Source organism: Drosophila montana, unplaced genomic scaffold (assembly GCF_035044405.1).
Source record: "Drosophila montana isolate Dmon_TW-CO22-7 unplaced genomic scaffold, ASM3504440v1 contig_786_1, whole genome shotgun sequence".
Taxonomy (NCBI): Eukaryota; Metazoa; Arthropoda; class Insecta; order Diptera; family Drosophilidae; genus Drosophila; species Drosophila montana.
In genome coordinates, this window is record NW_026999081.1 from 1,169,410 (window position 1) to 1,190,730 (window position 21,321).

The 21,321-nt window shown below is 39.7% G+C and overlaps 1 protein-coding gene across 8 annotated transcripts in view; it reads right to left on the reverse strand.

The window, feature by feature from the left end:
- Positions 1–21,321, reverse strand: part of raskol (Ras GTPase-activating protein raskol) — a 60,584-nt gene that overhangs the window by 26,297 nt on the left and 12,966 nt on the right. For 4 of the 8 annotated variants that reach the window (XM_064698893.1, XM_064698898.1, XM_064698895.1 and 1 more), the window contains exons 2-4: positions 16,563–16,675; positions 15,685–15,717; positions 15,348–15,537 (exon numbers count right to left, since the gene is read on the reverse strand). In XM_064698893.1, coding sequence (XP_064554963.1) covers positions 15,348–15,537; positions 15,685–15,717; positions 16,563–16,675 — 336 coding nt within the window. The remainder of the gene's footprint in view (positions 1–15,347; positions 15,538–15,684; positions 15,718–16,562; positions 16,676–21,321) is intronic. The other 4 variants (XM_064698896.1, XM_064698900.1, XM_064698897.1 and 1 more) reach the window with 1 other exon arrangement.

A 21,321-nucleotide genomic window follows, 5' to 3' on the forward strand; every position in this document is an offset into this window, starting at 1 on the left:
CTGCCTGTTATCGATAAATAAGATATGCACATGAGTTAATAGAGATCGATATCGATCAATTTACTCAAATGCCCAACGATACATGTTTTCGATAGGTCGATAGTTTGGTTATCGATAAGAAAAGGTAAATATTTATTTAAGTCATCATCGAATGTAGATTTGCAACTAAACAACTCAAGAGGCTTGTGGCTATCGATAACGATGCTGTTAATTATCGTTATCGTCAATATCGATAACGATGCGGCTCATTATTTTAAACGATAATTATGATAAGTATGCCTCATTTAAACTGAAATTTAATTCGAGTGCTTTCACGCATAAAATTATGCGCAGAAATTTAAATTCTAGGCCGACTTTTCTTCAACGCTTTTCCATTAGTTTTGCTTAGCTCTGCGGGCTGAGCCATTGTTGTGTGTGTGTGTGTGTGTGTGTGTGTGTGTGTGTGTGTTGTGGTTAAATGAATTTTCCTTTTTGGTCGCGTTACGTTGCCAAGTTGCGTGCGTTTTGCCATGAACACTTTTCCATAATCATTTTACTCCGCGCCTTCCATCTTCTAGCTGAGCTGCGTGAGCCCAAAAAGAAAACAGCTCGCATGAGGTCGCTCTATATAGATGTCTAGGCGCACACACACACACACACATATTATAATATATATACATACTTATATATTTATATGTATAGTTATGGTTATAGTTATGGCGATAAACATAAATTTCGCCGTCTCGGCCGTCTTACTTTCTCCACAGAGACAAGAGACAAGAGACGTAGCCGCAGCTGTTCTCAGCGCTGCTGTCGCATGGGCGCAGCGAAGCGTGACGTCGGCGTCGACGTTGTCGTCGCACCTGTAAGCGCTGCACACACACACACACACACACATGCACAGGACTTTCGGATGTGTGTGTGCGGAACGGAAGTGCAAGCCAATGGCCAGAAATGGTCAGAATTTGATATACGTGCGCATATGGTCATGGGATCGAACAAACATATGACTGCAGACTGGAGTGTGTGTGTGTGGTGTGTGTGTGTGGTGTGTGTGGTGTGTGTGAAAAGAAGCAAGAACAAAGCGCCGCAGCGGATGCGCCAAATAAAGCAACCAAGCGATGCGACGATACGGCAATCATTGCATTGAGCTGCAGCCAACTTAATGCTGATTAATGCAACAATATGGCAACACACGGCAGACAGGCCGCAACAACAAACAACAACAACAACAAAAAAAGACTTGCAGCAAGCAGAAGACTAGCTGCAGCAAGCCGAAGCACAAATACCCTAACAAGTCGGAGTAGCAAAACAAAAAAGGATATCCATGCAAAAACTAATTTTTCAGTAATTTTGTTCTTCCTGATGATATGATATAGTCATATGATGTGATATAGTTAAAGCTATATGATATATTAGAATACTGATACAATAGATCTTAGAACAAGTAGAAAGTTATGCAGACAAGAACTTCAAATGCGATTGATACCTTTATGCTATAGTACTTCGATCCGGGCGATTCGGAAAGCCAGATAAGCTGGGGCAAAGTTTAATTACAACCGCAAACATATTAAGCTGCTCAGGTATATATCTGCTAAATGGGGCATATAAGTACTATATGTGTATATGTATATAAATTTACATAACGTTGCACACTTCGTGACACAACTATAATACCCGCTCCCTAGCAAGGGTATAAAATGTGGGGTACAGGGAGTTCGCATTGTTTTTTTGCGAGCGTGGGCCGCGCTGCAATGAATAATTTGGCAGCGCTGCATTTTTGCACGTCGCTGCGACGCGTCGACGTCGACGCTGACGTCAACGTCAACGGCGCCGCCGTCGGCGTCGTCGGGAAATAGCAGCAGCAACCTTTGGTTGGGGGCACTCATAAATAACGCCCCAAGGGCAGCTTGTAAAGTTGTTGCAAAATGATTTTTAAATGGTTCAATTAACAAAGACCTTGGCCAGATCATATATATATATATAGATATATATATATATAGATATACAGATCGAAAGGGGACTAACAACAATTGAGGTAAGAGTAGATCTTATGCTTAAGAAAGGATCTTAAAGAACGACTCGAGTTGAGAAGGCAGAATTCTAAGCTTCATCAAATTTCTTTCAAATTGCAATCTAATAATTAACTCTAAATTAAACATTTTTTTGATATCAACAGAAAATAATATTTACAAATAAAAAAAAAACACAACTTTTTGAGCCTAATTTTTTTTCGAGAAAATATTACCTGGTATTTCTAACCTGTTCGGCTGTTTCCTAACTAGCTTAACCGGTTCAAGGTTCAAGAATTTGGGCAGTTCGGATTCGAATCAATTCGATTCACAATTGCGAATCGTGAGTTAAGCCTAATTGGCAAATAGCTTTTTTCTCTGGATACCCTACGTTTTAATGAACAACATGATAAATTTAGGAATAAAATATAATATACTACAATATACTTTAAATTCCATAGAAACCAAAAACCAAATTTATCAGTTTTTTTGCGGATTTCACTTTTAAATATGATAAAAATGCAGCTCAAAAGTTGTGTGTGTAAAATACGAAAATATTCATCGAAACTGTTTTCAAGATCTTTTATCTTTCAAAGTTCTTGAAGAGTTCTTTATTTCGACATATTTATCAGCCTAGCTTAATCAAACTTCAAAAATGTAATTATTTACTCAAAATTATCAACTGAACTTATGAGTTAGTTCAACAAACAAAAAAGTGAGTGGATAATAATTTATGTAAGGTCGTTTTTTATACTCTTGCAGAGGGTATTATAAGCTTGTCATGAAATGTGTAGAAGGAGAAGTCAGCGATCCCATAAAGTATATATATTCTAGATCTAGAGTGTGGCTGAAAAGAAGTCGCAAAATAGGTTATAATATTGCAAAATGATCTGTTTTCCCAGATATGTTCATCAAGCTCGGCATTTGCAAAGGTTGCAAGGGTATCAAATGTTCAGCGTGCCAAAGATATGCAAACTGACTCGTTTTTAATATATATTGTTATTACAAGTAAAGATATTAAAAAGTGTAATTGCTAGTTGAAAGCATTTAAAAATAGCTAAAGCCCATTCACAATCGCAAGTGCCTCATTAGAGTAAATCAGCTTTTGCAGCCGTAATTCAAATGAACGATAGTTCTATATAGCTACCTATAAGAACAAGCACAGAAGCTCTCGTCATTATCAAGCAAGTCACGGATGAACATTATAAAGCCGACAATTATCCAACATTTTGTACAGCTCCCTAGACAATGGCACGGAAATATTAAGTTCGTATAATCTGCTAGTCAAAAGTATTTGAACAATTATCGGCTCAAATGCAGCGGAAAAAAAAAGCGAAACAATTGATCAAATTGCAATTGCAATTTGGTAAGGAAAGTGATTATGGAGTGTGGCTGAATAATTTGTTGTGGTTTCTTCAGCGTTGCCACCCTTTGGCGGAGCATAGTCGAGGTGGCAACACCTGAAAGAAGTGAAAGCTCAGATCGATTTGCAATTTAAACGTTGAAGCGCACAATTAAAATCTTTGACTTTTTGAACAATTCCATCAGAGGGGCAACATTGAGGAGCGTTGCCACTTTTTTTTAGAAATTCATTGACGAAGTTGTTTCAAATAAGAACTTTACATTTCAGTACATTTCAGTAAAGTGGCAACATTGTGCGCGAGCTTGTAAAGTGTTGTCACCTACCAAAAAAAAAACAATATTGATCTGGCAACTCTTAACAAACTCAACTTGGGATTGCTTAGCGAATTTATCCACTCACAAGCAGAATATATTTTATATTATTTCAATTTCAATTTCAATTTCATGAACGTTTTGTGAGTGTTGCCACATTGTTATTCTAAAAATATAGTATCGATATCTTGTCGATTAATGTTGCTATTCAGAAAAGCAAATTGTTGGCAACTTTAGCAGATGTTTGAATTGAAAATCAAAGCAGAGAGTTGACCAGCCAAAACTTTATCACAGCCAAAAGTATATAACTGAAAATAAAGTATCGATATTTTATCGATAAATGGGACTTTTTTCAGGAATTAAAATTCTTAACTTCAGCAGGTTCTTGAAATGGAAATCAAAGCAGATAGCTGTTCAGTCGAAGCTTTGTTACAGCCAAAATTATATATCCGAAAAGAGTATCGATATTTTATCGATAAATTAAGCTTACAGAAATGATAAATTGAAAAGTCTTTTGACGCAGAGCGTCAAAGCATTGTTATGGCAACTATTGTCCATAAAGCCGATCTCAGATCATAAAGTTCCGTTTTATGGGTGTCAAGCTCTTGGAATATTTTGAATGGATCGTCCCTCGCTGAGGCCTTGCCACAGTCATTGGCATTTGGATATTGCCGCTTTCTTTGCTGTGGACGTGGGAAAATTTGCCGCATTGTCGCATAGAACAAAAGACGTTGCAGTCGCTGTCGCAGTCGCTGTCGCAGTTGCTGTCAGCCGCGCAGTCAGCGTCAGCAGCGGGCCAAACGCAGTCGGCCATATGATGAAGCGTTATGCAAGCCCAGTCACAGGGGCCGCCGCTTGCAATTGTGGGTCTGGGCCTGGAGCTTTGAGCTCGTAGCCCAAAGAGACCCCGAGACCGAGAGAGGTCGTTGGCATTGCGGCAGATTGTTTGGCGAATTGACGGATTGGCAGATTGATGGAGTTGCGAGATCAGAGAGGGTGAGATTCCCATTATGTACACATGTATATATATATATATATATATATTATGGGCCAGTTTATTTGCACGGCTCGGGTAATTGACTTTAGCCGGCGATGATCATCAAAATGGACCACGTTGATTGCGGCGATAATTGCGACATACATAAAGCCCAGTCGAGAGACACGCAGACGCAGGAATGGAGAATGAAAGAGAGAGAGGGAGGGAGAGGGGGAGAGAAGCAGAGACAGGGCAAGCGAGAGTGATTGAGCGACTAGCACATACTCAGCAATCAATAGGACAGAGACTGTGCTTCTTCTGCTAATAACTGAGAAGTACGCTTTTCGATTATTCAAATCTGTGTCTCTCAAAAATCTATCTTTAAAAATCGATACTTATCGATATGTTATCGATCACTTATGCCCAATAGACTCATAATAAATATGGCATCTGTAGTCCACAGAGATATGCTCTAAAAAACGTACTTAATAATCGACAGTTGACGATAAGTTATCGATCATTTTTGCTTAATGCTAACAAGCTCATAAAAAAATACAAAATCTTTGGCTCTCAGCAATCGATACTTATCGATAAGTTATCGAAATGCCTAATGCTTTTAAACTTAAAGAAAAAACAAAATTGCGTACAAGGTATAATAGCAGACAGAGGGTGGGTGTAGAGAGAGGGAGAGAGAGAGAGCGAAAAGAGAGAGAGCGAAAGAGAATGGGAGTGGAAGAGAGATAGATTGAGGGCAGAGCCGGTGCGGCCGGGCGACAGATAGACATAAACGTGTTGCCTTTTGTGTGATTCATTCAGAACAATGCAAAGGCAGACAAATAGACAGACAGACAGACAGACGACAATCGACGCAAGCTGAGAAGCTAAGCAGCTCCAGGGCGGAGGGCGGAGGGCTGGGCATATTATTGTTGTTGTGGTCGTTGATCGCTCGTTGGCCACAGTCAAATTAAATTAACAACAACCAAATTAACAACAACCAGGCAAGACGGTAAATGACACAAAAAAAAGCAAAAAGAAAAAAAAAAGTGAAAATTGTTGTTTATTGTAGTTCGTCCGGTCCGTAATTTTCGAGACGGATATTTGCGGTTCTTTTTCGGGGACAGCCCATTTATAGAGAGGCAGACAGAGACAAGCCACATGAATTTCAATGATACCAAATAGCTTGCTTAGCTCTCGGTACGTCTTGAGCGGGATTAACGTATGCAACCAGTTTCGACGATTTTCTATATCAAATATGGTTCTATTCAAATATGGTTAGAAGTCCGGCGCTTTTATGTAGCCAAAGATCCCGTTTAAAAGGTAAATAAATTAAAAATGCAAAAAAAAAAAAAAAAAAAACGTTTCAACTATTTAAAAGAAGGCTGCAAATTGGGTTTGAACCACGCTGGCTCGAACCAGCTATTCAAATTTTATTATCTAGCTTGAAGCGAAGCTTGAAATATACTCTAACCATATAATTATCTGTCGCTTTTACTCTCTCTCTCTCTCTCTCTCTCTGTCCCCCTTCCCTTTTTCTTGCTCTTTCTCTGCCTGTCTCTCTTTCTCAACTCTACCTCCGTATCTTCATCTATCTTCCTCTCTTTCTTTTTTTTCTCTCTCACTTTCGTTTCTCACACTCTTCTTCCGTTTCTTCTACTCGAACCACTTTACATCTATTCCATATCATATATATATATATCTATCCAATATCATATATATATCATATCATAGCCGGAGAAACGAACGATCGTTGATTTTAATATTCTGCTAGCATTTTAATATATTTAATATAGTCTGCGGTATTTCAGCTTAACTCTGTAACTTTCCTTTGCCAATATTTTGATGTGGTTAACACTCTGTTGTGTCTGGGCAGCTTGTCCATTGTCTTTCCATCCACACGGAGCGTACAAAGCACCCAATTATCTATGCCCCTTTGCCCGGTTTATTATCACAAAAGACGCAAAATTGTGGCTGCCACTGGAACTGGAAATCGGACCGGGACCGGGACTGGGATTGGAGCTGGGACTGAAGTTGGAGTTGGAGCCACGCTCAACACTTGGCAAACGCAATTTTTCACACGCTGCAGCGGGCGTGTGGGGGAGGGGGGGAGGGAATAGACTTTGTACCCAAGATAGTTTTGTTTAGTTGAGTTGAGTTTAGTTAGCTTCAGCCTTCACTTTGATGGGACTGTCGCAAGTAGCGCTGACTAGTTAGCAGAGTGAGTGAAGAAAAAAAGGGGGGGGGGGGGCAGGGTAAGGGGAAAGCGGCGCTCATTTAGCGGACTCGAACATGGCAGCCAACAACAGCTGCCACGCCCCGCCGGGCAGGCCGCCCACTTTGGCTCGTTATTCGTGTCAACATGTGTTGCATATTATGTAAATTATATTTTGCAGGGGCACAACTGGTGAGCGGCGAGGAGAGGGGGAGGCGAGGTGTTGGGGGCAGCAGGAGAGCGGGTTGAAGGGGCGCCCCAAAGAGACTTTGGGCCCAAGTAGCGCCCAACGGGGCCTCGGAGATGTTGAAATGGGCACATAAAGCAATTTAACTGTTTAATGCTGCCCCCCTCCCCCCCCCTCTCCACTGCCTGCCTTAAAAGGGGGCGGCGGGCTGTTTTTTAATGGCAGAATTGTGTGAACTTATTGTTGTCGTTGTTGTTGTTGTTGTTGTTGTTGTTAGTTGCCCAGTTTTTGGTTGTTTACGCGATTATTTTCCTTAGTTTTTTCTTGTTCGTTTTCTTTTTTCTTTTTTCTTTTCGCTAAATTTATCTGATTTCCCAGCATTGGGGAAAAGGCGCGGCGCAAAGGCAAGGCCCGGCCGTTCAAATTTGTATTTTTATTTTTGGAAATGATTTCAAACGCATCTCAAGGTGTGATAAACATTCGTGTAAACAAATCAAATCAAAATACTGAAACTAACTGCGATGTCTCTCGACCACCCGCCCCCTCTCCCCCCTCTCTATCCAATATTTGTGGCAAGTTCCAGCGAGTCGTTCGGATTTGTAATATAAACACAATTGAGCAAAACTGTGAACATGTTTACAGTTGCAGCTGCTGCTCGATATGGCCAATATATCTTGTCAAATCGATCTGAAAGATCGAAAAGAGACCTTCGACAGGTTCAAAAAGAAAGCGATAAAGGTCGAACATTGTGGACATTTGCCTTTTGCAGATATGTGAGAATAAACTTCCTTTGATGAAAATATCTGGGAAACCTGAATATTTTGCTAAACAAGAACCGACTTTCCGACTTTTCTTTCTTACAGCAGCTAAATGATATAGTGCTCCGATATTGATAAGATTTTGCATATGTGTGGGAAGCATAGTGAAACTTATAAATGCCGAGTTTGTCGAGTTTCAAGACATCTTGATAAACAAAAGAGCTTTCCATGCAAGAAACTACTTTTATATATATATACTAAATATATGTATGTATAATTCCCAAATGAAGAGAAAACGATATTGAGCTATCGTCTTGAAGGTTCTTCTTTCAATGATTTCAAATACTCAACGAAATCAAATAAATGTGAATTCCGGCTTCGAACCGGTTCGGTTCGTGAGCCGTTTGGCTGTCAATGTCTTGCCCATGGAACCGGTTCAAAGAACTTGAGTCTAGGACAGAGTCGGTTCATAAAAGAGTTTGTGTTTCGAGTGGAGTCGGTTCAAAGAGCTTGAGTTTCGGGCGGAGTCGGTTCAACTGGTTCGATTCGTGGAATATAAATATTAAAAAACGGATTCGAACCGGTTTTTCATATATATTAATATATGCAGAACGACAAATATAAACAATACTAAACGAGTTGATGGAACTAGCGCAAATTAAAAAGAAAATGAAGAAATTGACCAAATAATTTCCCTACCGTGGTCTAAAGCTAAACATTTCTTGGCTGTCCAATCTAGACATTTTGTATCACACAATATTCGTGTTTTAATGCAAAACTTTGGTTTCTCGACTGTTTTTAGTTAATTCTCCAAATGCATTTCAGTAACAGATCTTAAAGTATCTTCGCACTTTGCGCGCAATCCTTGGGCTAAGTCTGATTAAAAATAGACACGAAACAGTCGTAAATAATCGCACAAGTTTATATCTATATGCTATACAGATAGATATATATATATGTGTGTGTTTGTGTGTGTGTGTCTGTCTATTATATAATTGGCTAGCTCAAATTGGAAGTGGAAACAATTGCCATATGTAGATCGAGTGCTCGACGGGACCACAAGACGCTCGGCGCTGCCAATGATGATGATTGAAATGATGATGATGATGATGATTGGAATGATGATGATGATGATGATGACGATGACGACATCGAGCAGTTTTTGTGCAAAGTGCGAACAGGCAATTTACATGCACACAGATACAAATACAAGCGAAGCGAACTCATGGATACAGATACAAACCGAGTGACTGACAGATATTTATGACATATGAATTACTGAATGCGACGCTGTTAATTGTTGTCGTTGTCGTTGTTGTTGTTTTGGTTATGCCTCAAATGGTTCAATTGAACAGCCAGCAAACAACTTCAAAGTAACGGATACAACTGCGAAATTCGCATTAAAACAACTTTGAGATACATTTGTATCTACAGAAGCGCAACGCTGGCAATGCACCTGCCCAGATACCCAGACGCTATCAGTTGCATTGCAGCTTAAAGCTGCTGTAGGTGGCTGTAGGGGCGGCGTCGGGCGGGGAATGGCTGAGCGTGGGAGGGGGAGGGGGGAGGGGGGGGGGTGAGGGTTTGACTAGACAGAAGCGAAGGTTGTGTCGCGCATTGCAAATGCATTTTAATTTCGACTTGAAACTATTTGCGCATAAGCTAAACGGACAGCCTGAACGAGAGAGAGAGAGAGAGAGAGAGAGAGAGATAAAGAGAGAAACAGAGGAGAGAGAGGCACAGCGAGAGAAGGAGACAGACATATTAAGAGAGCGAGTGGGAGACAGATAGTGAGAAAGACGCACAACTATGACAATGGCAGCGCGACAAAAAACGCTGCCAAAACGCGGCTTATTTCTTGCTTTACTTTTTTTTTTGGTTGTCAATTTCACCCACAACCCGCGACAAATGGACAGACAGCGACAGAGACAAACAACAGCGAGACAATGGCATTCATCATCATCAGACAATGGCAACTCCCAGCACACAGAACCCCCCTCTACCCCCCCCCCCCCCCCTGCCCGCCTACCATCCCCTCAAACAAAGGGAGCGCCCATTGTTTCTATTGGCGTTTGCTTTTCATTTTAAAAGTCCAGAAAAACAGCAACAAAAAAAAAGTACGATTGTTGATACTCTACAACACGCGTATGGGCCATAGCCGACTATTTGGTGTAGCTTGAAAGAGAGAGAGAGAACGAGAGAGGGAGAGAACGAAAAGGATAGGGCTTTCAATATTATGTGGAATCAATACACTGTAATAAGTAGAAACAACTAACAATGTAGAGTAACCAGAATGACAGAGAGTGTGTGAAAGAGAGAGAGAGAGAGAGAGCAGATCAGTTATTGCTTTCAATATAATTGTAGATGAAGTACAGCGAGCGAGAGAGAGAGAGAGAGAGAGAGAGAGAGGGAGAAAGCGAAAATGCGGAAGAGCTTTAAGTTAGAGTATTATGATATGTCGTCTAGTTGAAACATTTAATTTTACTGTAATTTCGCTGCGGTTGCAATTGTTGCGATTGTTGTTATTATTGTTGTTGTTATTATTGTTGTTGTTGTTATTGTTATCGAGACAATCTCGCAGCTACCATGCTGGTTAGCGTTGGGCAGGGGAGGGGAATGAGGGGGGGGGGCGGGATGTTGTCTGTGGCCCGCATGGGGCAGGCGGCGAGGTGCGGCGAGGTGCGGCGAGGTGCGGCAAGGTGTTGCACTAGTGCATTTGATTAATGCATTTAAAATACACACGTATTTTCAATTATATCTACAACTAACAAACACAAAAAATAGAGAGAAAAGAAAGTTTTGACTAGGCTGCAACAACAACAACAACAACAACAACAACAACAAGTGTGCATAAAATGCGTATTTATGCAGGCTTTTTGTAATTTTCTTTTATATTTAGATTTTCAGCAACATTTGTTGTTGTTGTTGCTGTTATAAATAAAATGTGGGTCATGTGCATCAAATTAATTAATTGGTGTCAATTGGCGGCATTTGCAGCGCGCGTTTTTAAGCTTTTCGCTTTGAATGCTGCTCGCTCGCTCTCTCTCTCTCTCTTTCTTTCTTTCTTTCGCTTTCTTTTGAGCGGTTCGTTTTTTGGCTGCTAACTTGGCCAAATGCGACTGACATAGTTTGCCATTACGGTTGCTATTCTGATTTCCATATGCCCCCCCTCTACACAGTTCTCCCTCACTCTCCCCTCACTCTGCAGACAACATGTCACATAAGCTAATCCGGATGCGCTTATAGCCGTAAACGCTTAAAGACAACAACAACAAGATATTGGCTTTCCGGCCATCGCCACGCCTTAATTCCCATGCCCCCTTTTGCCGCCTCAGCGATTGGTGTCAAGCGCTCATTTCCCTAATTTAGTTTACAATTTTCTTTTGCACTTATTATTATTATATTGTTTTTGTTTTTGTTTTTTTTTTTTTGTGTCTTTCATTTTGTGCTGTCTCCTTTTACACTTGACGTTTTGGAAACGCGCCCGAAACGCGCTCAAAACGCGCCGCGTGCGTTTGTGGGCGTTTTTTTCCCGTTTTTTTTTTTTTAATACATATTCGAATTTTTCTTTGTAGAAAAATATTTTGTTCCGTTTGCTTTTGCTAAATTTATAGCCCAGTTGAGGTTGCAGATGATGATCTATGTGTGCATGTGTGTGCGCGTGTGTGTGTGTGTGTGTGTGTGTGTGTGTGTGTGTTTGTGTGTGTGTGTTGTAGTTGTTGCCAGGTTTGTATGGGTAATTTTTGCGCTCAGTTTTTGGGCCGTGCGTCGTACGTTTATTTGTGTTTTTCTTCTTCTTCTTCTCCTTCTTTTTCTTGTTGTTGTTGTTTTGTGTGTTTGTTTGTTGTTTGCATCCTATTTTTAGAACATTTTCATTTCGAATTCGCAACGCGTAGTTTTACAACACACAATTTTGTTGTTTTTGTCCAACATTTTTTCGCCCAGCAATTTTTCATTCACCCGCGGCAACAACAAATTTCAACAACAACAACAAAAAAGTGTAAGAATTTGTGCTTTATGGAAATTCATTTTAGCTTGTCAAAGAAAAAAAAAAAAAACAAATATGCGTTCTTTTTGCTGGAAGCCACCGAAACACAAACAAAAACACGAACAAAAAAAATAATAATAAATATTTTAGAAAACAACAACAGCAGCCGCCGCTCAGCTGTGAATCGAGCGCAACGGTTATAATTCAAATACACAAAAAATAAAAAAAACAAACTGTCTAAACACAACGCACCGAAGCGAGAGCTGACGTCGTACCCAACCGCCTGCGCCGGAAGCTTAAAGTGGACTGAAACGAATCGAACCGAACCGAAACGCAGCAGCAACAGCCGCAGCAGCAGCAGCGACAGCGGCAGCGCCAAAGCTGGCCATGAGACAGGCACAGTGGGACGCAGCTGAAGGAAATGCGTGCTAGCAGCACTCAAGTTGGAGTTGATGCAATGAAGAGCTGCACGCTCTTAATGGAGAAGTTCTTATGTTAATTAGTGAAAAGTATACAACAAAAATTTGCTTTTGGTATATACAAAACTAAATATTTTAAGGACGTATTTTGAAGAGCACAAATTGCCAAACTATTCCAAATTATTGCTAAATTATTATTTCGCTTAATTTTAAATATATGTAACATAATATATGCTAGAGCACAATCAATTGTATAAACATTTATAAAAAAGTGATTGAGCTATCATTAATTGAGCTTAATTGAGAGTATACAAGAAAAGAATTTAATGTGCAAAAAATATCTAAGCCCATGCCATCTAGAGCAAAGCTGCCATAATATTTAATCAACTGTAGCAACACATTTGTTCCACTGTGCATTGTCTTGCAATGAAATGAAACGCAACGGAAATGAGACACTCTCTCAACGTCTCTCTCTCTCTCTCTCTCTCGCTCGCTCGCTCGCTCAGTGTTCTCGGTTCATCGATGGAACAGTTTGGCAGCCGAAACGAAGTTGCAAGCGGCGCAAAGCACGAAGCGTTGCAAGTGTTCGCCGTTGTTGTTGTTATTGTTGTTGTTGTTGTTGCTGCTGTTGCAGCGCTTTGTTTACATTTGCAGCCAGAAGTAGAAGAGGAAGCAGCAGCAGCAGCAGCAGTGGAAGAAGAAGAGACAGCAGCAGCAAGTTGAGCTAATCGCAGATTTTTAATTGCATTTTAGTTTTGGTGTCGAGCAGCGACGCCTGCGCAGTCTCCGCTTCAGCGGCTATTTAGCTTTGAATTGGCCAAGCCTCAGCCTTGATACGCAGCCATTAACAACATTAACAACAACATAAACATAGGAAGAGCAGCAACAACACGCACAACCCGAACGAACGGCCAATAGTTGAGTAAATAGATGAGTGTGTGAGTGAATGAGTGTGCGCAAGGCTTAACAAGGAAAACATTGTAATCGACAATGGCAACACTGGTCAGCTAAACAAAAAAAAAAAAAAAATAACAACGATAACAAAAACGATAACGATTACGATAAACATATATTGAGGTTCAAACAAGCCAGCCCAAAAAAACTAGCTTATTTGAGGTTTGAATTCGGAAATTATGTTGAGAAATAAAATGTTTGTTAAAGATACATTTTACCCAAAAACTTTAAAGACTTATATTTTTAAAGGTTATATGGATTCGTTGCAAATTTGTGCACTCTTTTAGGTCATATTTGCAGCACGCCGAAGTTTAAATACTCTAATAGACCAATTTCTCACCGATTTTAAATATCTTAGTAGCCTATTTACGATCGGTTTTAAGTACTAAGTTAAATACTCTACTTTTTTATATATATCTTCTATAGAATACTTAAAAACTTTAGAGCTGTATCAACCGATTTTAAATACGAAGTTTAAATACTATAGTTGACCTATTTCCGATAAATTATATAAACTAAGTTTAAATACTCTAGTAGACCTATTACCTATGCTTATACATATGAATTTTAAATACTCTTGTTGACATATTTCAATCGTTTGGAAAGAGTTGTTATTTATTCTACGGAAGCTATGCACAAAAAAGTATTCCGATTTGAAACGTTTATATAAGGAGAATATTGAAGCTCGTAATTGCTGTTTCTGGTCAAGATATTGTTAAACAAAAATGTTATTCATACAAAAACTTATTTTTGGACTAGTTCTTCCCATAGGGCTATAAGATATACCTCTAGATAAGAGTTTTCTTGTATCTAAAGAAGAAGATCAAGTTTTTAAATGCCCGTACAAGATATTTTAAAAATAAAAGCAATTTTCATGCAAGAATTTAATTTTGACCGATTGTTCAAATGGTAGCTTTATAATATAGGTTGTCGATTCGGCTGACTGTTCTTCATATGTGATGCCAACATCAATGTCGGGTAGATATGTATATGGGTAAATAATTGACCGTGTCAGATCGACTTATGTAGATGTTAATACTGATCAAGAGTATATAGATATTATGAGGTCGGAAATGTCTCCCTTATGTGTGGCACACTTTGTGACAAAATTAAAATGCCCAAGACACGCTGATTTATGATACAGTCATATTTGTGTACTTCATCCTAATGTTATACCAAATGTCAAAATATTCATTCAATAAGCACTTGTGTTTTTACAGCATTAATTTTATAGCTGAGAGTTGCAGCGAGGGTATCTACTAGTCGAGCACGCGTCTAACATTTGTTTCAATTTCAAATACAAATATGCAAATATGCTTACCGAATGTTTCACATACCAAACATTCCGTTTGGCAACATATGTACATATACAAAAACGTTTCAGGCACATTATTATAAATCCGACGCGAATATCAATTTAATTTAAGCATTTACTAGCGGGCTTATAGAACAAATAGTATATATGCGTATATATTTATTTATATACATCTATTTTTTTAATTTACTATCTAAGCACACGAGTGAGTTCTCAAAAAAAATAATAAATGAACGATAAATGAATAGATATTTAGTTAGTGGACAATTCTTATTGCTTTTCATGTCAAGTTTGTTGGCAAAAACTTTGTCGCCTGTACGCTGGACTGTGCTCTACGGCAACAATGCTGCTCAATCGCGCGTGTATTGTCATTAACATGATCGGCATTGTTGTCGGGTGGACGCTCTTCCGTTAGTCTGCTCAGCTCTCTGAGCTAACCCTCAGCCAACAGTGCTCCCACACCCGCCGCAGCCCTCCTGCTCCTTCGCCTTCCAGTCTGCCTGTTGCTATTGTGCCCAATGCGCTGGCATGCGTGACGACGCGGCAAACAAATTTCCTGAGTGCGCACGCACGCACACACACACACACAGCAGGCAGCAGAAAACGAGAGAGCGAGAGAGAGAGAGGGCAAGAGTGGGAGAGCGTCGCTGGCAGCGGCTTTCGATATGATCGGCAGCAGCAGAGCCCCAACAACAACAATTGCAATTACCGAATGCGTCTCAGTCGACGCGAGGCGTCGCTCAATGCAATTAAAGCGCCGCTTGATCGCAGCAGAGCGGCAGCTAAATGGAAGAGGTCAAGCGAAATGGTCACACTTAACACTATATAAATAAACCCCCCCCCCCCCTCCCCCACCCACCCACAACACGCACTTACCTAGATCATTGTAGAGCGTTGTGTTCAGCACAATATCGTTGAGTCCGTTCATTCCGTTGCCGAGGCACGTGTCGGAGTCGTTCTCGTTCTCCTCGGCCAGCGTGGGCGGCCCATCCCACAGTGCTTTGGCGGGGCGACGGGCGCGATCCAGGCGCACGCGCGGTATATCCTCATAGCAGACATCGCCAAGCTGCAGAGAGGAACCAGAGAAAAAGAGTTAGATAAATATAGAGAGAGGGAGAGAATGGGCTTAGTAAACAAATAAAAAAAAAGAAAGAGTAAATAGCAGCTTATCGCTTGCATTTGCAAATTTGTTGGTTGTTCGAGCATTACCCACCTCCAGCTCCTTTTTGGGCGTAGCCGGAAATATCTACAAGTTAGTAGCAATTTTTAGTATGATCCATATTAGTGGGTGCAAGAGTGTGGAGGAAATAGATATATAAGACAAATGCACAGAATACATATATGGAAAATAAGCATTAGAGAAGATATGTGAAATGTCGAATGAAATACGATATGGGCACAAGTGATAGAGAAAAGCTACTCGCCGTTCGTTACTTTCTACATGCTAATCGTTAGTTCTTTTGTAAAAGTTGCTACTCGCCAATCGCTTCTCATAGTAAGTTAAGCGCGTCTCGTTACCAGCTACCTGTTGATCGTCACTCGTGCTACTCGTCATTCGTTACTGTTTACTTGCTACTCGTTAGTTCTCAATTAAAATTAATCTCTTGTTGCTTGCTAATCGTCGTTAGTTCTCACAACAGGTTTAACGCGTCTCGTTGCTTGCTTCTTGTTGTTCGTCACTCGTCGTATGCTACTCATCATTCGTTACCTTTTTTTTAGTCCTCAAATCCAATTCTTTACTTGCTGCTCGCTAAGCGCATAACTAGATGCACGCTTTCTCTCGTTACTTTCAAAAAGCAATCGTCACTCATTGCATGCTAATCGTCATACGTTACTTTCCACTTGCTAGTCTTTCGTCCGAAATTGTCTAATGTTCTTTTTCAGTAGTAAATCGTTAAGTGTAACTTAGCACCACTTATTCCAAACCAATTGCTAATTGCAATCGTTACCTGAGTACCTGGCCCCACTTTTTAGTCCCCACTCTCGACTAGTTTTAGCATTTCTTGCTACCTGTCACTCACAATTCGTGACTCGCTACTCGTTTGGCAGCACACTCTACTCGGTGCTAGCATTTTGTTACTCGTTACTTACCGAAATCTCTTCGCTGCAATAGGCAGTAAATGTTTGATCATCCTGCTGCAGCACACAGTACAGCGGACCCCATGGTAGGGTTTTGATCAGGCGTGTCAGTTCACCTTCCGTTTCTGTAATCAAAAAAAGAAGAGATTTAGATTCGTTAACAATTATAAAAGATAAACGAGCGGGAATAAGAAGAGAATAAATAATGAGACGGTTATGTCTAGAGTTATTTTGTTTTAGAATAAACAGAAACTTTTTAAAAGTCACCAACATTTATTCAACAAATTGAAAACTGTGTGTTCTGACCGATTCATTGATTGATTGATTGATTGATTGACTGATTGACTGATTGATTGGTAACGCACAGCCCAAGCCGTAGAGCTAGAAAAGTGCACGATAAAATAGAATTTTACGGCAATTCCACCCGATAGTGTGGAATAAGCGCGGAAAACTGTTGTATGAAACTTTCTTGTTCGATTGGCTTTAAACTTATTTTCACAAATTTTTTTAAGACAAGCTTGACAATTTTTGGATAATTCACCTCTTTTGGGGAAAATGAAAAAATTGGGGTGAATCGAAAATGTCCTACTTCAAATCCTTTATCCACTTATTCCTCTTCATTTTGTATTTTTCGCATTTTGCTGATGCGCTGGCGGCACCTGCCGATGCGCAGCAGCATCAGCAAATGCTTTGCCTTACCAAGTTCTTTTCCTAACTCATCCGATGTTGATTCGATGTTGGCCCTTAAAATATTTTTTCAGCACAGCTTGCATACTCCACATAAACTCACTGCACAGGTTTTGGCCTAACAATTCATGCTTACATTAGTCTTCACATACCAAAAATTCCCTGCTCTGATTTAAACTTAAGTCTAGGTTTTTAATTTGTAGCCTAGCGCCATCTAACGGCTGGCGTTGACAGCGCATTGGTACTTGGCAGTGCGAATTTTGTTGCCTGCTTTCGGGCGGCGCTCAATATTACAATACACAATGCGCGCGCAGCGTTTGAAAAGGCGAACAGAAAAAAGCACCAAAAAATACCAAAAGTAAACAGAACCAAGTGCCCGTGTGCCCCCTCTCCCCCCTGCAGACATACAATCAACAAACTGTTTGTTACGCTGCCGCTGCACGCATGCGTGTTGCTAATAAGACAGCGGGACTACAAACAAGAAGAATAAAATTATAAATGCAACTGCAACTGCAACTGCGTCAAATGCCGTTTGGCTGTTGCTGTGTGGAAAATTGTGGAAAATTGTATGCATTGGCAGAAGAAGCAGGAGAAGAAGAAAGGCAAGCGCAACCAACTTGAACTAAGTAACTGCTTATCCCTCTCTCCCTACCCGGCCAGACCCTGCTCCAGCATTTGCCTAGCCCGCATCTGATTCAATAATAATTCAATCCCATCGTCTGCCTCTTCTCGACAGCCCACCTCCCTCACCTCCCCCACGATCCAAGTTGCGTGGCCCCGCAAAATTCACAAAGTTCGTTTCACTTCGTTTCTTCTACATACGTTCTTGACGGCGCGCGTCGGCGTCTGCGTCGACGTCAGCGTCAACGTATGCGATAACAATGTGAAGCGCAGCAGCAGCAGCAACAACAACAACAAGATAAATAATAAAAATGAAAAAAGAAAACTGTTTTAATTTGTTCAAGTGAGAGAAGGAGAGAAACAGCAAAAGAGAGTGTGAGGGAGGCGCAGGCGGAGGCTGTGAAGACGCGACGACCTAACGCGACCCAAAAAAAAAAAAGAAGCAGAAGACAACATAAAAAGTCAAAACAGCAAACGAATGAGAAACGTTTGATTAAGGATTGCCGAAGAGTAAATACTCTGCAGGATATTTGACAGCATAATAAAACAAGGCATATTGAAATTGTAATTTTTGGGCTGATTTGTTGCCTATTTCACGAAAATTTATACCTATATTTTTACCTAAAAATAAAACATGATGTATCATAGAGCAAAAAATGTTGTTTTCTTCTTTGTAACAATATGTTGTGTTATATTTGAATAATTGTTTTAATTTGTTTTTTAACAATTTGAAAATGATCCCATAAAAATCAGTTTATTTTCAGTATATTTTTTTTTTTTTAGTGCAGTTTAGTTTATATATTATTTAGGTTATTCCTGTGGCATATAGCTATAGTTTGTTGAAGTCCAAGACAAAATATAAGGAACCTTATAAACCAAACAGCTCTTCAGTTTGATTCAGATTTCGATAAAAACTATATTTTCGAGAAAAAGTTGTTAAGCTATCTTGATTTTGTTGTTGTCCAATCTGCATAATACGTATCTAGGCAGAGTTTCAACAAGATAACTTTAAAATTGGTTAGTTAAGAGGTGCTTCCCTATATCGACACGATGAAAATAGAAAATGCATTTATTCTGACAATTTCCTGTACCTTATATATATACATATTGATGAATTTGGTCAACGAAATCTTGAAAAACAAAAGAGTTCCATACAAAACATAAAGATTCTATATAGTATACTGATCCGGTGTAGAACCGATTTTTCTTCTTCTATGCGTAACACGCTTGATGGCAAAATTAAAATGCCCTTCGCGAGGGTATCACAAACAAAACTTAACCCAAACTTGGGGCAAAGCGTGGGGCAAGTACTTAATAAGTATAAAGACAAGAGCTTGGTCGAGGGGGGGGGGGGGCAGTGTAAAGGTGGCGGGGTAAGCGGGGGGAGAGGGGGAAGAGGGGGGGGAGGCAGTTGCTCTATCATTTTCACAGACTAAAAACGAGCCACATTTTTAGCTGCGGCGCCCGTCTGCGCATTTAACATAAATATTGTGTGTAATTGTGAAGACCACAGCCGCGTCTGACGTTGACGTCGACTGCGGCTGCGACTGCGACGGCAGCGTTGCTCAGCAACTTTGCGTTAATTTTGAAACGTTCGTTGCTTTTCTTTTTTTCTTTTTTTGCATAAGAATTTCTCGCTTACGAGTTCAATGCACTTTGGTCAAAGCCAGCTGAGAGCTTTGCACTGGCACTGGGCTCTGTCAAGGGCGGCGCGGCGCGGCGCAGCGTTGAGCATGGAGGCGTGGCATTGGGGCTGACCACCTGTGCCAGGCAACAGCTGTTTGTTACGTCACGGCAGCTTGTCACGTGTGCCAGCAATTTTTGCCGCCTGCGTATCGCGTATCGATCAATTATCGATCGACCCTCGCTGGCACATTGCAACGACGTTTTGCAACACTGTCCGGTTAATCGCATTCGCTGATAATTGCACTTCGTGAGAATTTCAATAATTTATGATATATCATGCACCGTAATGAAGCTAAACAATGGTTCTCAGGTGTTTCCAGAGAGCGTGGGGGGAGTGGGGGGGGGGGGGGCGGGGGCATAGAATGTGAGCTTAGTATGCACGCAACTAGATCTTTAACAGGGCTACCAGATTTCTAAATAATGTATATGTATCGACATTTTCTCATATCGTATCGTATTTGTTTGGGAAAAGCAATCAGAGATCAGTGCGTGATATTAATTTGTAAATGTTATGATTTTTATGATTCACAAGCGTTTTTTAGTATCAAATGTATTTATTTATTGTTGCAGCATATTTTGTACATAATATTTTTTTGCACAGCTGTTTCTATGATTCATAAGACTTTGTCTTCGGAGACTACAGAGTATGCATATCAAAAATCTCTCTTGAAGTATTTGGTCACTTTTATAGGGTATACACCGCAGTCGTTGAGATTATTATGATAATTTTTATTATTATATTAATATTATTATTTATTAATTTTATTATTATTAATGATATTATTATTGTAACTATCATTATCAGTACTATTAGTATTAGCATTAGTATTAGTATTAGCATTAGCATTAGCATTAGCATTAGAATTAGCATTAGCATTAGAATTAGCATTAGCATTAGCATGAGCATTAGAATTCTAATTCGCATTATTATTAGCATTAACATTAGCATTAGTACTAGCATTATCATTCACATTAGCATTAGCATTGGCATTAGCATTAGCATGAGCATTAGAATTCTAATTCGCATTATTATTAGCATTAACATTAGCATTAGTACTAGCATTATCATTCACATTAGCATTAGCATTGGCATTGTCATTATCATTATAATTGATTATTTTCATTAAGTATTAGTATTTATTTAAAATTCAAACTAACTTTTTTTAGCATCCATGCCTGGGTATTGAACCCGAATTCTCGTAGTGCACTTGCCTGAACATTTATTTCTAGCATTACTTTACAATTGATGCACTGCATTTGTGATTTTATTGTTGCATATTATTTATAGAACTTAGTTCTCTGCTTTATTTGCATATGCCTGCTTCTATAATTAACAACAAATTTATCCAACAAATTCTTTTTAAATCTCACATAAGTTCAAGCTGTAAATATTTTTCAAATTTTATTGTATATTTAAGATCGCGAATTGTTTTAAACTATTTCCTAGCTGCGTTTATTTTAAGCATATCAAATAACTGTTATATTTATTTGTTTTGGAATATGAGAGGAGGTCTGTTTGAATACCCATTGAAAGTCGGTTAAAAGGGGTATACTTGTTTTGTGCAACATCAAGCAGAGATTCGTCTTAGTCACATTTTTTTCTGTCTGTCTGTCTGTCAGTCTGTGCAAACGAGACTTGAAACTCGAAATATATATTCGATATAGATTCCCAATCTAAATGGATATAGTTAAATTTATAACAAAAAGAAAGCAACTAGAGAAGAGACATGAATTGCATAGATGCCAAAGCGCGAAATGGAATGAAAGATAAATAAAA